The 15,760-nt window shown below is 36.4% G+C and overlaps 1 protein-coding gene across 1 annotated transcript in view; it reads right to left on the bottom strand.

Annotated features, from left to right (window-relative positions):
• Window positions 1-555: 555 nt before the first annotated feature.
• Window positions 556-15,760, bottom strand: part of APIP (APAF1 interacting protein) — a 16,550-nt gene continuing 1,345 nt past the window's right edge. The window contains exons 3-9 of the mRNA XM_026034770.1: window positions 12,551-12,651; window positions 10,156-10,204; window positions 8,706-8,823; window positions 7,525-7,660; window positions 4,799-4,966; window positions 4,242-4,358; window positions 556-3,003 (exon numbers count right to left, since the gene is read on the bottom strand). Coding sequence (XP_025890555.1) covers window positions 4,259-4,358; window positions 4,799-4,966; window positions 7,525-7,660; window positions 8,706-8,823; window positions 10,156-10,204; window positions 12,551-12,651 — 672 coding nt within the window. The 3' untranslated portion in view covers window positions 556-3,003; window positions 4,242-4,258. The remainder of the gene's footprint in view (window positions 3,004-4,241; window positions 4,359-4,798; window positions 4,967-7,524; window positions 7,661-8,705; window positions 8,824-10,155; window positions 10,205-12,550; window positions 12,652-15,760) is intronic.

Genomic DNA, 15,760 nt, shown 5'->3' with positions numbered 1-15,760 from the left:
ACTACCTGCTGATACTAAACTTAAGACAAGCAGCTGTGATGCAGATAAAAATATCYTGCTCTGGCTACAGTCGACATCAGAAAGTGATCTAGTTTTCCATGCGGTAGAAACTYAGTAGCTTTAGTTCATTTAGAAAACTTTAACATTTTTGTTCTACATAACAGGGCTGAATTGCAAAAGCCTTCTGAACATTTTGGGAAGCAGCAACCACGTCACAAGCTTATGAAGGTAACAAGGTTGTGAATTCCCTGATTCCTTTTTTTGAGGGTCCCTGTAGGCAGGCATGAGGACAGTATATTTAGTTCATTTCCATACCCCTAAATGGGCATTCGTAGTATCTGAAAGTCGCATACAAAGTAATTTAATAATTATCATACAAAATTTGAATTTTATACTGATTTTGGAAAGAACAGAGTTACAGATTGTATCTGGGGAAGGAAACGAGTATTTATAATTAACATACAACCCTAGWGAAATATATTTGGCAAAAAATACTTTTCCTTGAATTTTATTTTGTAGTCTTTCAAAATGCACATTGACCAAAGCATCAAAAAGCTGAAAAACATTTTTTTAAATTACAAAGCATGACTATCACAGAAAGATATAATTGTGTCCTATCCTGACAGCATCATCAGAATACCGCAGGAATTCACTTTTTACAGAGATATAGCAGTTTAAACAAAGTATCAGAGGTCGCAATCAATAGGGAAAAATAGATTACACCACTAAGTGGATTGTCAGAATAGGTAATTTAGGTGTTTTGTTTGTTTGTGTTAAGCAGGACTCCTAGGGRAAAAAAATTAAGGAAAACACAGTGTTTAAATGTTTGAGCTCACTTGGATGTGATTTGTGCCTGACTCGAGCAGCACAGTATGCAGCACTCCTCAATGCACAATCCGATCTAAAAGGTACCATTTTTTAAAGCAAGTTTCTGCTGCCATCCATATGTCATCACAGGACACAGAGACACTGCAAAATATTTATCACTGAAAAATAAATGCTTAATTATGCAGAACATTAACTAAAAATACAGCCAACCACCTCAAGGATGTTAACAATAACTATCGCTTCATGAGAATTAAGCCCCCCTTGCAGGCACGTCTCACTTTCACTGGGGAAAAGTAAATATGCTTAAGGGTTATAGCTCTTAATGTAACCTGCCAGCTTGTCAGCACAGCACTGAATATTACTTTTCTCTATGAATTTTAAAAAAGATGTATATTGAGTATTTGAGAAGGGACAACTGCAGGTGGACTCTGAGCTTAAAAAAAAAAYAGAGCATGTCAGATAAATAATGAAGCAGTAACGAGCCTGTTGGGACACACTTTTCCTTCAGTTTTTGATTGACTATATTTCCAGCAAAGGTCAGAAGATAAAATGAATAGCAGGAAAAAAAAAAACTGGTGTGTGTGTTGGGGGGGAGGGGGACAGGCAAAATAYATTAAAAGTTATTTCTGCCTACCTAAATTGTGCAAGGAAATCCAGAAAAGATCAAAAAGCAGTTAATTCTTTAGCGTGTGAATGTAACACAACAGCAGGCACTTAGTTTACACCATGATGCTTCACAGTAGGTGACTTTTTCCAAAGTCTAGAGCCAGACTGTTACATGGGCACACAAATATCACCAAGCCAAAACAATGTGTTTATTGTGCGAGTTCAGCACACAACACAATTACCAGCGTGCCAAAATATATGTTGTATTATATCCAGGAGTCTGGCACCTGTAACTAAAGCAAGTCAATGCTATTAATGGGAGAGAAATATAAGTTTTTTTCTGGCTTGTTTTAGCAAACCATGTAGAGGATGCATTCCCACAAACAGCTGGGTAAGTTAAATAGTTATTGTGGTCAAAAGGGGAAGGGGCTCCCTGTTCCTTCATCCTGTTTTAGCCATCGCCACTTTCATTCCATCTGTGGTACTCTTTGCACCCATCTCTGAGCTGATCCAACTTATCAGTGGCTGACCAGGAAATAATATAATTTTGTTTGCTCACCCTTCAAGCAGTTTTCTCTTAGGCTAATGAATTAATTCACCTCCTGGAAGCTGAAACAAGTGCCAGAGAGGATGCAAAGGAAGTGGTGAGAATGCGTGGCCGCCAGCAGCAAACAGGATGGAAGGCAAGAGCTCTCTCCCTGTGGCAGCACGTGTTGGCCGATGGGCTCTCCCGTCATCCCCAATGCTCAGTCATAAAGAGCTGGGGCTCCGACGGCTTCTGCTGGGCGCCGCTCCACGAGGTTGGCAAAGAAGATACGTAAGTAAAATACATAAATGCGTGAGGTTGTTTTAATTGGCTTCCTATTGGAATCATAATGCTGGATTAAATCTGTTTTAGGCTGGGTAATTGTAGGACACTTTAAAGTAGGATGTTTTAAAATCATAACAGTCTTAAATTTTTTTTTGAAAGGAAAAGGATTTACAAAGGTAAGAAAACAGGCAAGACCCAGAGCATTCTTCTCAGTTAAAATTCCCAAATGCAAGCTATAAAATCACATCTCCTACTACCTGTAATGACAGTTAAAGAGGATTAAAAATACATATATTTAATTTCACAAAATCTTATTAACATAGTATAAGTGAATCASAGTTCAATCTATGCTTTATACTAAACTTAACGGGAGGGTGGTCTAAAAGTTAAAAGGCTATTTCCTTCTCTTAGAAATCCAGATCCAGAGCAAATTAAATGATCTAGCAGAGGATTAGGATCAAAAAGTATGATTTTTTTTTTTAAATATGCAAACAAAATGTCACAGGAATTCTCCACAGCTTTCTTCAAAGACAGTTTTTTGCATCTGAATTTTCATTTCTCCCACTGCAGTCTTTGACAGTATTCATAAACAGAAACGACTGCTCAGGATTTTCTTCATTTCAACTCTCCTTTTGCTCTTTGATCGTCAAGACCGATGGGTTGCGTTTGCCAAAGCAGCGAGTCTAACAGCACCCCCTCCTGGTTCCAGGGGTGTGACATGGAACCTGGAGCTCCAGTAATGACGCAGGAAGAAAATTCTGTGGGAGAAAAAAATAGCAGAACATATACTGAAACAAGAATATCTATTTGTATAAGAAAAAAAGTAAAGGGAGGTTAACGCTATCTTGCTAGTCCAACCTTTTCAATTGCAGGGGCTGCAGATCAGTTTCGGCCCCTGTCTCATGGGCTGCACAGTGGCTTTGTGCAGGTGAGGTAGGCAGTGTCTTCATCCCTGAAAGCAGTGGCAGCCCTCCAAATATCTGGTCATGCAGAAACTCCTTTGCCAGCAAGCCTCCTGCCCCACTGCTTCCTCCTCCTGAGCCAGGGCTCCGAGCGCTGCTGTTCCCTGCTTGTGCTGCCTAAGCAACCTGGTTTCATCTCTTCTGATGCAAACGTGGTGGGTGGACAGAATTATCTGATGGGCCAACTTGGTGCAATGAGTTAGCCCATCCTCGTTAATTAGACCTTGAGTTTAGTCTAGCAACTTCTTTATGTCAGCACTGCTATCTTCAAGCTCTCAGATTTTCAGGAAGAGGCGCCCCAAACTGAAGCATCACACCCCTACTGTGTTCTGCCATACTGAGCAAAACAAAGCTTACGGGAGAGCTTTCAGAGATCCTTCTCCATCTGTTCTATAATGTACTGCCTGATCATGTTATATATTTGCTTTTAAAAATATTGCTTCTGGGAAGTTTATAAAACGATCACTGCTGCATAAGAAAACAAATTCATGGTAGCATTGCCGTACAAGGTAAACGCATGACGCTAATCACCGAAACTTATAAGCTGCAACCAGTCATTTCTGCTGAAGGGAAATAGTAATCAAACAAAGAAAAATCTTCAGTAGTGAGAGAAACTGAAACTGATGCCTGATCTAGCTAAAGATTGAAAGCATCTACAGAATGAAAGTTCAGGTATCTTTGTATACATTAGCTTTCTAGGTTGGAGTCTCTTTCCTTCACTGATTCTTTTCTTGTAATGTTTAGGATTCTTTAATTTTAAAAGATGCAAATGAAGTGCATTCTGTGCATTACATGATTGTTAACACATATGCAGGGCATAATTAACTGTAAATACATATCCTTTGTGGCACTGCAAGGTAAGGGAGCGTTACTTTAGGCCCAGGTACAACTACAGTGTTAATAGAGCTACGGCTGGGGAATGAGGGGAGATGTGCAGAACTAAAGTGTCTGATCTGTTACTTGCCTGCGAATACACAGCCTGCAGTTTCTCTCTCCAAACTGAACCCTTTTAATTTCTACAAATAAATTCACACCTGAATGTTGTTGCCATTTACAGGATCCCATTTTCTCCTGATGGATGTTTTGAAGGATCTAGCCCATGCTGCTTCATCTGCACGGCGATGTCAAACAGGTAATCGTAACACTCGCACCTTAAAATTAATAGGAGAAAAAGGAGACATGTAAAGCTGGGCGTAAGCAGTACCACGTTCTATGAAAAGGATTTTTTTTTTTTCCTCTTGAGCTCTGTATCACCAAAGTTACGGTCTGACAGGATAGCTCTATTTTTGTTCTTTTCTACCACTCTGGTATGGGAAAGTCAGTAAGGACATTCTGATATGGGAAAGTCAGCAAGGACATTCTGGTACCCAGCATTTTTGTTGCAAGCTCCTGACTTTCTCCATTTCCATCAGCAATTGAACTATATTCCCAAAGCAAAAGTGACTAGGGTAGAGTACCAGGAGTCGGAAGGTATTATATAAAAGCAGAGAATGCCTGCAGGTTTCATCTGGGAAGGGACACACAGGTTTCAACTCATTAAAATTTTGAAGATATAGTGACAAAGGACATAATTTTCCTAAATTATACTCACATTGTTTTGGCTTTTTCCCATGTTTCTCCCCATACGTAAACTCCATGACGTCTCACCAAAACAGCGCAAGAGTCTGGGTATTGTTCCATCGCACGTGCCATTCTTTCCTTGAGATCCTTCTCTTCTGGTGTATTCTCAATAATGGGAACAATCAGTGTATCATCATATCTAAATAGAAAAAGAGGTGTTGTGCACTTCAGGAGTGATATGTTTGAAAGTGCTTCCCCTGAGAAGGGGAATTCTTTGGTTGCTTACAGTTGTTAACAGATTCTCAGCACTAGTGACTTTAAGCTCTTCTGTTGTGAGTCACACAGTACGCCTGCAACACCTGAACTATTCTCAAGGCATAAAAAGAAAATAAAACTTTAATGTAATAGGTTTGGCTATTTGTTCTCACATATCACCACTTTGTATTCCCTTTGTAATTTTTTTCTGAATTTCTTCATCCTGTATTGGCATCCTACAAGCTTGATCTCAGATTAAATTATTTAAAAGAATCACATCACGAACAAGGAAATGGAACTACTTGCTGGAGAGCAGAAAAAAAAATAGGTAGTCCAAAAAGCCCCTGGAAATAAGATTGTCCTGCTAAGGCATATAAATAGAGTGAAGTGTCAACACTTGAAAAATAAAAATTCTCTTCTGTCCTAGAGTGATTGGTGGGCTATATGTGATCTTAAGAGAGCTTGAGAACCCCTGTTCCAAAGACAAGATGATGCATGTTATTCAGTGGAACTTGCCTAATAGTTTCTTGTGAAGGAGGACTGGGATATTTGGCATTGTCTGAACCTTAATTAACACTGGCAGAAACTTGTTTAAATAGTTTTAATAAATCCCCAGTTCAAGTCAAAGTTTATCATCAAGATCACATAGATATTTCATAGGTAGATGCTAATAGAACTTAAAAAAAAAAAAAAAAAAGACAGGAAACAATGCTAAAAATAATACAGCTTATACTTTGTGATAAATATTCAGAAAAATTAAAATCTGATCCCTTACATTTTTAAATAATGATGCTTTCCAAAGAAAATCTATAAAAAGAGTGAATAAAGAAAATGAAATGTTTGTAGGAATTTTGGAATTACTTAGAATCTCATATGATGTGGTCTTTAAAATCAGAATTTTAGTGTTTGTTACTTATGAGGCCAAAATAGGTAAGGGATTGGTTTAGTAAATTTTGGGTTGTGTTTGGGCATGAGCTCGGAAGATGTTGCTTCCTCACGTTGCTCTACATCTTGTTTTACACCATGAATTGATTCTTAATCATAACCATAGATTTTTAAAAACTAATATCCACAGAAGCCACAGAAGATTGGTTAAAGAGGAATTAAGTATTTTACTGAAACTAAAGGACTATGTTATGTCAAGCTTCCCTATTAAATATCTTGGAAGGGTTTAAGGGAAAGATTCAAAGTGTTTTTTTTTTTTTTTTCTTTTTTTCTTTTTTTCTCCTATGGATCTAATGCTTCTTCTGAAGTTGAAGGTAACAATATTATGGCTTCATTGGAATCATATTTAGGCCATGGAATAAATCTGATTAGCCTATCCGTAACATTTTCCTGGATACCTTCCAGAAAGGGTTTATCCAATTAGAAGCAATGTRCTCTTAATACCTTTTTGAAAGCTCCTATTCCTTTGAATTCCAGTTTTATAGGAGACCAGACAGTGGAGTGTGACTCAAATATGACATAGCAGCAACCAAGTTTACTAGAAACCTTGATTCCTTTAGTTTTTCTTGTGAATTAAAAAGGTGACGGAGGAGAACGTATTGATACAGAAAATTTCTTGACTAACATTTAGGAACTTTTGAGAATTCAGAATGCAAATCCATAAGAGGAAATAGGTTCTGATTTTTAAAAACAGTGTTGTTTGGACAATTCAGCATTTGGTAGGACATTTTGCCACATTAAAAACACAAATGTTAATGCTGAGAAGAAGGTAAAGCTGGTCAACAAAACTCTAAAGATGGTGCAGAATAAAATCTCAAACCAAAATATTTTGCTCCTTTGCCAAAAGACAATTGTTAGTTACAAATAGTAACATCAAAAAGTGGAAAGAATTTAGCATTTCAATTTTTCATCTAATTGTCACATATTATATAAACATTGTTTGCTGGTTTCTGTTCAACACTGTGGGTGGAGTCCTCAAAACAAGCCATCACAGATAATTTGGAGCAACTCAGCACTTACCTCAGAGTTCATCCTTGAAAAGTACTAACATAGTCTTTAATGAGCTGTTTACTCTGAATTTTCTTTCAAAGTCTGTCAAGTAAAAATCTGAAATCCTCCAATCTCTTAACTTGCCTTAAACTTGCACAGGCAAAGGTTTGTGAAGTCCAACCAAATGCAGTTTGCTCTTTATCAATCCAACCTAACATTGGTTGGCTACAGTTTCAACTGAACCTTGCATAGATGTGCTAGTGACTCTGTTTTTGAGATTTCTGTCAGGGCATGGCTATTTATTTTGGCTCTTTCTGTAGCTCGACAGACCACAGTAACTTTGACATTACAAGATTTCTCTCTCTCTTATAGGAATGAGACCTTCTCAGGGGAAGCCAGTGACTGATTTATTACTGATGTCATGTTATTTCTTATTTCCAATACTTTACATACTTTAATGCACATAACTTAAAATACTTGTCATCTGTTATTTTAATTGACACAAGTGATCAAACAGCATGCCTTCTAATCTTAAATATAAATATATATATGTATGTATGGAAATACCGGTAATATCCTCCCGAAGTGCACTTCTGAATTCCTTTTATCATCTCCTGATGGGTAATAGTGAATTCACTCCCTGGGTAAAGAAGTGTAGCCATAACAGCAGCCTTGGAATGAGTATGGATCACTGCACCTGCTCCTAAGAAAAGAAAAAGGCAAAATGAATGATTTTGTAATTGTTTTTTAAAAATATCTATTAAGAATATTTTATTCATATATCTATTTCCTATGGCTAGGCACCTAAGCAAATGTCACTTACTCTTTTTGAGAGAGAAAATACCCAGCAATCTAAAGAAAGTTAGGAATAGTCACTCATCTATGAAGGATAATTATGAATCATTCTAGGATACCACTATCAACTATCAGTACCAATTTRAGGAGAAACACTATCTATTTTCACATTTCATTACATATTGTAGTGTCTGAAACACTCTAATTTTATCAGTGTGCTGAGATTCTAAAGAATTACAAAGTTTATTTGTGATGAAAAAATTCAGAGGCTTTTAACGTCTTGTTATGCARGTATACTTCCTGAATTACCAATTAATTATCTAAAAAATTGTTATTTTATTTAATGTTACTTATGGAAAGAAGCATACACCATAATTGCAATTTATTACTAAAGCTGCGGTGTTGCTTTCTATTGCTGTTCATCTGCAGAGACTCCAATTCCRTTCAAGGTTGGAAAAGTGCAGAACATAAGGACAATATTGCTACCTAAGAGCAACAAAGAATTGCAACAAATGAGTTTTCTSCAACACCCCTGATGCCTCCAAAGGAAATGCCTCCAAACGGGAAACCGGCAACTTAATTCTGAGCAAAAGGCAAGTTTCATACTTTTCATACTTAGTAGACTTTCAGAACCTTTGRCCAGAGAAACAGGGTTTAAAATGATCTAATAATAAGTAAAATTGCTGATATAAAACTGTGGTAATTCTCTTCCCAGGCCCCTGAACTACGAATACACCACACAAAAAATGGGTGCTGTAACTACGACCAGAGATACAACCTTACAGGATGTAACCAGGCACTATTTACCATTCTATGCAGTCTTGTACAAATTAGTTCAGCTTCATGATTCAATGATAATTTCCACGGACAAAGAAACCTGATACTGAATTTTTACTCTGTGAATAAATACATAGTGATTTAGTCATCTTTGAATTAAAATACCAATTACACACCTCTCATAGTGTAGGCATTCATAAAAAGTGGTGTACACTGGCTTTTCTTTAGTTTCTTGTGTGCTGGGGGTCCACTGATGTCCTGCTCTTTTATGTCACAAACAAACATATCTTCTGGCTGTCAGAGAAAAGAAATTATTTTCATCTGTGATGACCCAGATAGTTTTGTTTTTCTTCTTGAGATTATCCACACATACATGTGTTTATATACATAAACAATCCCCATATATTCAATACAGAATGCAATTTAAAAATTGATGAAATATACTGCATTTATTCTAGCTTCTAGTGCTAATTACTACCACTGTGTAATGTGCATGTTACATATCCTTTTTATTCAGAKTGTTGTCAAGTAAATGTTGACAAATGTAAAACATAATAGGAAGGGAGAGTTTATAGCTAAGTAACATGCAATCCATCTAGCAGAAAAAGGTACTACCTTATTAAGAGAAAGAAATGTAGATGTACTCTTTCTTTCCTTCTTAAAGAACCAACAATGACTACATATTAAACCTAGATATTTTTAATTGTAAAACTTTTTTCCTTAATTTTGCCTTTAGTATTTTTTCACAAATGTTCTCTTCGCATCAATCCAGTATTTGTAATAGTACAGAATACAGAGAATTGTCCAGGGTGGAGAAAAGCTTTCTTCTATGAAATTACTTACAAAATCAGCAGGAAATAGAGTTGCAAGAGATCTCCTTGCTCACTGCACTCAATCCACTGCTGCTGCCMGCAAAGAAAAGAATATCACATCTTGCCATATTACACCTCTGCTTGTCTAGCTTGCTAACGCTCCTATGAAGCGTTATGCAAAACCTCAAGTTTCTGTGAGCAAAGAGATCCATTTCATTTTTCATTGTATCAACCCTGAGATGTGAAACAAAAAATCCTTTCTAYGAATAATCGTAGTGGGGGAGTTCCTGCTGTCATAAAAGTTATCATTTCCTAATCTTCTCTCTACTTATATTTTGGTTCTTTGCTCTTATGTGAAAAAAAAYGGAGATAGACAAGATGGCTTTGTCATGGGGAGAACTTGTCTCTTTACTGAGAAGATTGAGACAAAGAAAGATTTGTAATTGCTTGACTGAAAATAAATAGGAGAGAGGTGTGATGCTTAATTTGATATGTGTTACAGTACGTTGAAACTGGATCCAGCCAGCAAAAAAGCTTGACAAAAAAAATAACTGTCTGGCAACTTTCAAATCTCAGTCTTCTGTGTTCATTTTTAGCAAAATGATCATCAAGGCTAATCTACACACGCTGCTGAACCGAACAGTGGCTTGCTATGCTGGGAGAGCACTTCACCAGTGGGTAAATCCATAACTGTTTCAAGAAGGCAGCTAATGCAACAAACTTCAAACTTCATCTAAGGAAAAATGAACTCTAAATAAAGGTAACTTCATCTATTTCAAGATGAACTCTGACGGGAAAATAGAGCTCAACATACCTGTATTCTTTCCTTCTGGACTCCTGAGGGAGCAATATAGATTTCATTCCTAAGAAAAATTACAGGCAGGAAWAAATATAAAAACAGCATTTAACTGCACAGGTATCAGAATGCTAGAATCTCTGAAAAGAAAATAGCAACTACAATTCATGATAACTTAATTTTCTTGTTCCTTCTACATATCTTCATGAGATGGTTTCTAAAATATAACCAGATCATGAGCATGTATCAAATCTCTGTAACTTATGCGGGTTCAAAATAGTGTTTTCAACTTGCCAAGAGATGTAAAACATGCATAGGAAGCACAGTCTTATCTTTTCTGTAAAGAAAAACACAGACAAAAAAAGTTTCCTGTGCAGATATTACAGACCCATACCTTTAGAATTCAGAATAAAAATAATGAAAAATAAAAGAAAAATGCAAGCAGATGCTGATCGATCCCTCCCGCAAAAAAGTGACAAAACTCTTATTTAAAGAAATCTGCACAAACTATCCATAAGCAATATCAACAGTTTATGGTATTCTAAAATGACAATACTTGTGTTTTTGCTGAAACAATGCAACATATCTTCTTTTTAAGTGCATGTATATATTTGCATGGATAAAAATTTTATACTAATTCAATGCAATTAAGTGGCTGAAATTTAAGTAGCAGTGCAATACTTCTTCCAAGGTTCACAAAAAAAAAAAAAAAAGAATATAAAAGGATTTAGATTAAAACAGTTTTAAGATGGCATGTAAAATATTTTGGATAACAGCAAAAAAAATCAGATCATTTTCCCTTGTATCTATAATCAGTGTTCAGTTGCAAAAGCAATGAATTAAYTTCAGAAGCACAGAGACATCTAGTGAACAGCCACCCAAGTTACAGATGCATTTTCTGAGAAGAACGAGATGTTTATACTTCTGGGGAAGACRGCACCTTTCAAAAATTATAACTGTTAAGGTGATACACTTTTCAAATCGGTAAACAGGTTGTAAAGGACATAAAAATGTGGCTTTAATGTTTGTAACTTTTAATACATGAATTATCRCGAATTAACATTATTGACATTTCATTCATTTAATTTTCCTACCCCTGCATGAGCAAGATGATTGGGAGCAGCATATTGAGAAACCAAGTTGCAATTTGGTTATTGATATTCTATGAATATTTTTTTAGAAATTAAATGTGCAAATCTGATTATGAAATACAGCTTGAAATACAGAACACCTGACAAAGAATTATGGTTTGTTTTTTAATATCCTATCCTGTACCCAAATTGGTGTATTTATTCTAAATAGTTCATACGAACTGTGGAATGAGTAATGCTGATTACAGTGGAGGGCAAATACCTGCTAGAATTTCGAGCAATTTTCAATTGTGCTTTACTTATCTCCTACACAAAAACTCTTAAGTTTCCACTCGTTCAATTACAGCTATTTGTTTTGAAACACACCTACTGCTACTGTGGACGTAAAAAACGGCATGTAAGATACATCATGTATCTTACAGCATGTAAGATACATCAGTACCAACTCAGGTATGTATTTCAGTATACTCTAAACAACTGAGAGAGCTGTGTGGGAAAACTGTACCAATATGTTAATGTACTCCCTATTGATATTTCTTTTGCCATTGCTTACATTTAGCCATTGATCAAAAAATAGCACTAGACAGGTATTCCATAGGCAAGGAACTTTACAAACAAGAACTTGCCCTGGTAATGTTCTTCTAATTATTACTGCTCTTGCTTTGTTTGCAAAAATAGCCAGAGAAGGGAAATGACCTGCTAAAGTTCTCAGCAAAGCATAATAGTTCCTGTTTCAAGCCTGTATTTCATAACAGACACTTGAACGGCAATACTTGTTTGTGTCTGCATGCAAGTTTGTCAGAAACATGAGCTATTAAGTAGTGTCAAGTTAGTGTTTCAACTGTCATCATTTGACTGCGGACAGAATTGCATGCACTGTACAAATTATCCGTGGCACTCGGTGGCCACTAAGAGGAGCTCTATATTCATTAAAAACTTGGAAATTGTGAATGGGGACATGACCGATTGAAGAGCTTTTAGTAGTAGGTGCACACCAAACACTGTTTGGCTGTTGCCCGCCCTGCTTCAGCTATATGCCATGAGCATATAGCTGTGTGTCTAGGGACACAAAAAAAAGGAAAAATCATTCTCTGAAGCTGTCTCTTTCTCCACTGAAGAAACCCCAATGGTTATATCAGATTAGCCACCTTCTCTTCCCTGTGGTTAAGGTACTGCTCACCTCTCCCTCAAAAGTAAGTCATCCCACACGTACTTTTACTTTTCAAATATTCTTCATGGAACTAAAATGCCTTTACCAACTATTCAACACAGCTATGTTTTCTATATAACCATCATATTTAAATTCTTAYGTCTTTACTTACCCATGTTTCAAGCTGATTCCTCCACCTGTTCCTGTTACCCAGCCTAAGCCATAAAACAGTCTACAAAGTTCTGGGATAAGGTTTCTTGGATGCAACTTTTCCTAAAGAAAATATATAAAAAAACAATCACCACAACCATCACAAAATTTAAGATTTCAATTCTGGAATTGAGCTTGAGGTGTAATACCTTTATATTGCAAGATGATAATCTAATTTATACTTTTGAACTTTATTTGCAAAATGACTGTGTGTGCAGAATGCCCTTTAGGATTTGTAGAGGGCACTTGCACCTTGAAATAAACAGTCCCCTCAACTGTGTCTATCGTGATTAGAGAGGAAAAAAAAAATACATATATATATATATATATATATAAATTAACCTACCTTGAAAAGTTCAGCCAACACTGTTCTTAAAACAGTTTTCTGATTTTTTGCAGGATTTGAAATTTTATAGTGAAAATCAAAGTTGCAATAAGAATTTATGCATAACTACTACAACTCTCATGGAAACATATTTTATCTTGTACATAACATTTTTATTTAGAAGTCATAAATACTGTGGAAATGACTGGCAAATTACTTGATGAACTTCACCTTTTCACATTTTATGTTTTACAATGAAAAGTCACCTCTGAGGCATGGTTTAGCCAGTGCACTTTGCCTTCTAGTTCAGTATCTTTTCCAAAGGATAAAAATACTTAATTCCTTGCATTCTGTTCTTTATGTTTATATGCATACATGTATAAAGAGTGCATGTGACTGTGTATATTTTTATTTAATGAAAGTTATTTGTGGTGCCAGATATTTTTTAAAATTCAAATTTTAAAGCATTGCTCCGCATATGTATAAGTGGAAGTAGTATATAACAGAAAGCAGCCTTTAATAAGAAATTACATTAGAAATTCAAAAATTTTGAACCATTTACATGAAACACAACACAGACACATACAGAGACAAATGCAAGGTAATGGTTTAATTCAAAATCTATCCTAGAATTTACACATTTGCACGTTGTCTTGAGTATTTCTTTTAGACAATTAAGACAATTTACTTTAGACAATAAAAAACAAGCCAAGGTCCTTGCTTTTTCCCAGTTTGAAAATAAAGATGAGGTGTGTTTTTACAAAGAAATAAATAAAAAATAGTATTTGCATTTTTATATACTTATAAAATATTATTTTTATTTATATGCATTCCTTTGTCTGGCATGAGGATTCTACCTACAGTTAGTTTTGTTTCATGTATGTGACAGAAAGCAGCAATTATGCAGAATGCAGTGCTGCCTTATTACTGTTTTCATGAAAAAAAARTTGTTTAATTTCTTCTGAGAAAAAGTAGTTTGGAAAAGAAATCCCTATGACAACAGATACTGTCTCCTGCTACTGCAAGCAACTCTCAAATAATTCTTTTTAGGTATGTGCTAAGCTTGATCAATACTTCCACGTTCAGTTTATAGTGACATTGCTTCTGAAGCTCTGATCTCTGAAAACGCAGCATTAGCTTCAGATGTTGTTTTTAACTGCTACTATAAATGCTTTTCTGTGCTTTCAGGTCTCTTTTAGTAGTACAGAATAATCACCTGTTGATTTATTTCAAATGTCAGAAACAACTCTAACCAGCACTCTCAGAGATGTATGCAAGAAGGTGGATTTTTAAAGCACCATAAACACGTACCAATTCACATTATTTCAAACATAAGACACTATACACAATAGTACACAAAAAACAAATACACAAAAAACCAAACAGGCCAAACTGAGTTCTAAGTTTAGAATGAAAAAATTATGAAGGTAGGACCCAAACACACACACATCAAGTCCTCTGCTGCTGAGAAGTGCAATCTACGTGAAATGCASCAGTGCTTGTAGCTCCTTGTTACAAATACAAATGCACAGTGGGTAAATTACATTTACCATTTTGTTGTTCAAATTTACACAGAATTAAAGGTTGTGTGTGATTTTTATCAGCTTGCTATAAAAGTTAGGGTCCGACAGTATCCTGTTTTGTCTTTCACTCAAAATAACATCACTGCTTGCTTTTAAACTACATGCTATAGTGGCATTTTACATGTCAGAGAAAATGATCCCCCTTCTACTTTTGATGGAAAAAACTCTTACATTGCTATTATATCTTGAATATATGGAGACATGGAAAGCTAGATTATAACATTCTCCTGTTGTTGCAGATTTTCCTTTCCTGGTGAATACAGACATAACTTCTGGGAGAATATATTTAATTTTCATCACKTTAAAATCATGTAAAAGTTTTTCCCAGTTCAAACTCAGAAGCTTTCATGTAAAGCATACATACAAGGGAATTCCAACTATTCTTCTGAAGAATTCTAGGATAATAAATCAATCCTGAGCTTAACAGGACTCTTCACGATCAGAAGATAGCGCTCATAACCACAAGCTATTTAGCGTGTTTTCAAATAACTGATAATATAGATGACAGCACCTTCCGTAACTAAAAGGCTGCATCTGCTGAGCATGAATAAAAGCAGTTGGAAAATCTACAGGTTTTTTTTTTTTTTTTTTTTTTTTTGCCAAATCTCAATCAGTGCTTATTTTTTCTAATTGGTTTCAAGTTAACGTACAGATGCCGCTGGTTTCCTCTTTCTTCACGACTCTGGCCCGCGAGTTTTCTGGTACGGGCAGCATGAACAATTCAGCCTTGTTTTCTGTTCTTAACCTAATTTTCCACATTAGGTGTGAATGAAAACTTCTTTTGAAAAACACGTCGGCTGACGATTTTCCCAAGTGTAACTGACAGAAAACATTCATTTAAAATATATATTTTTGGTAGTCAATTTTTTTTTTTTAAGATGATCGTTTAAAGAAAAACATTTCCCCCTTTTTTATCCAAGCAAATATACATAACACTATAAAACGCAAACGAAGGGCACCCGCGTGCTATAAAACTAACTTGCTGGAAGCTGAGGTTGCCCCTGGCTGCCAGGGAACGAGCCGAAGGGCGGGACTGGGGGAGAGGASGGGAGAGTTTGCAGCGGGACGCGGCAGCTAAACACGCAGCTCTGCCGCTAAACAAACGCTCCCACCCGCGACACCAGCGGGGACCTCCCCCCGCCCCGGGAACGCGGGACGAGGCCGGGGCGCGCCGTTGGGAAACGCTCCAGCGGCCGGGACGGGCGCTCGCCCCACGCGCCCTCCGCCCGCGGCGCAGCTGCCCACGCGCCCTCCCTCCCTCCGT

This window comes from Nothoprocta perdicaria, unplaced genomic scaffold (assembly GCF_003342845.1).
Source record: "Nothoprocta perdicaria isolate Ctin4 unplaced genomic scaffold, notPer1 scaffold_15, whole genome shotgun sequence".
NCBI classification, from domain to species: Eukaryota; Metazoa; Chordata; class Aves; order Tinamiformes; family Tinamidae; genus Nothoprocta; species Nothoprocta perdicaria.
Note: the sequence above shows the minus strand (reverse complement) of the source record. Positions and strands in the feature narration are given on the sequence as shown.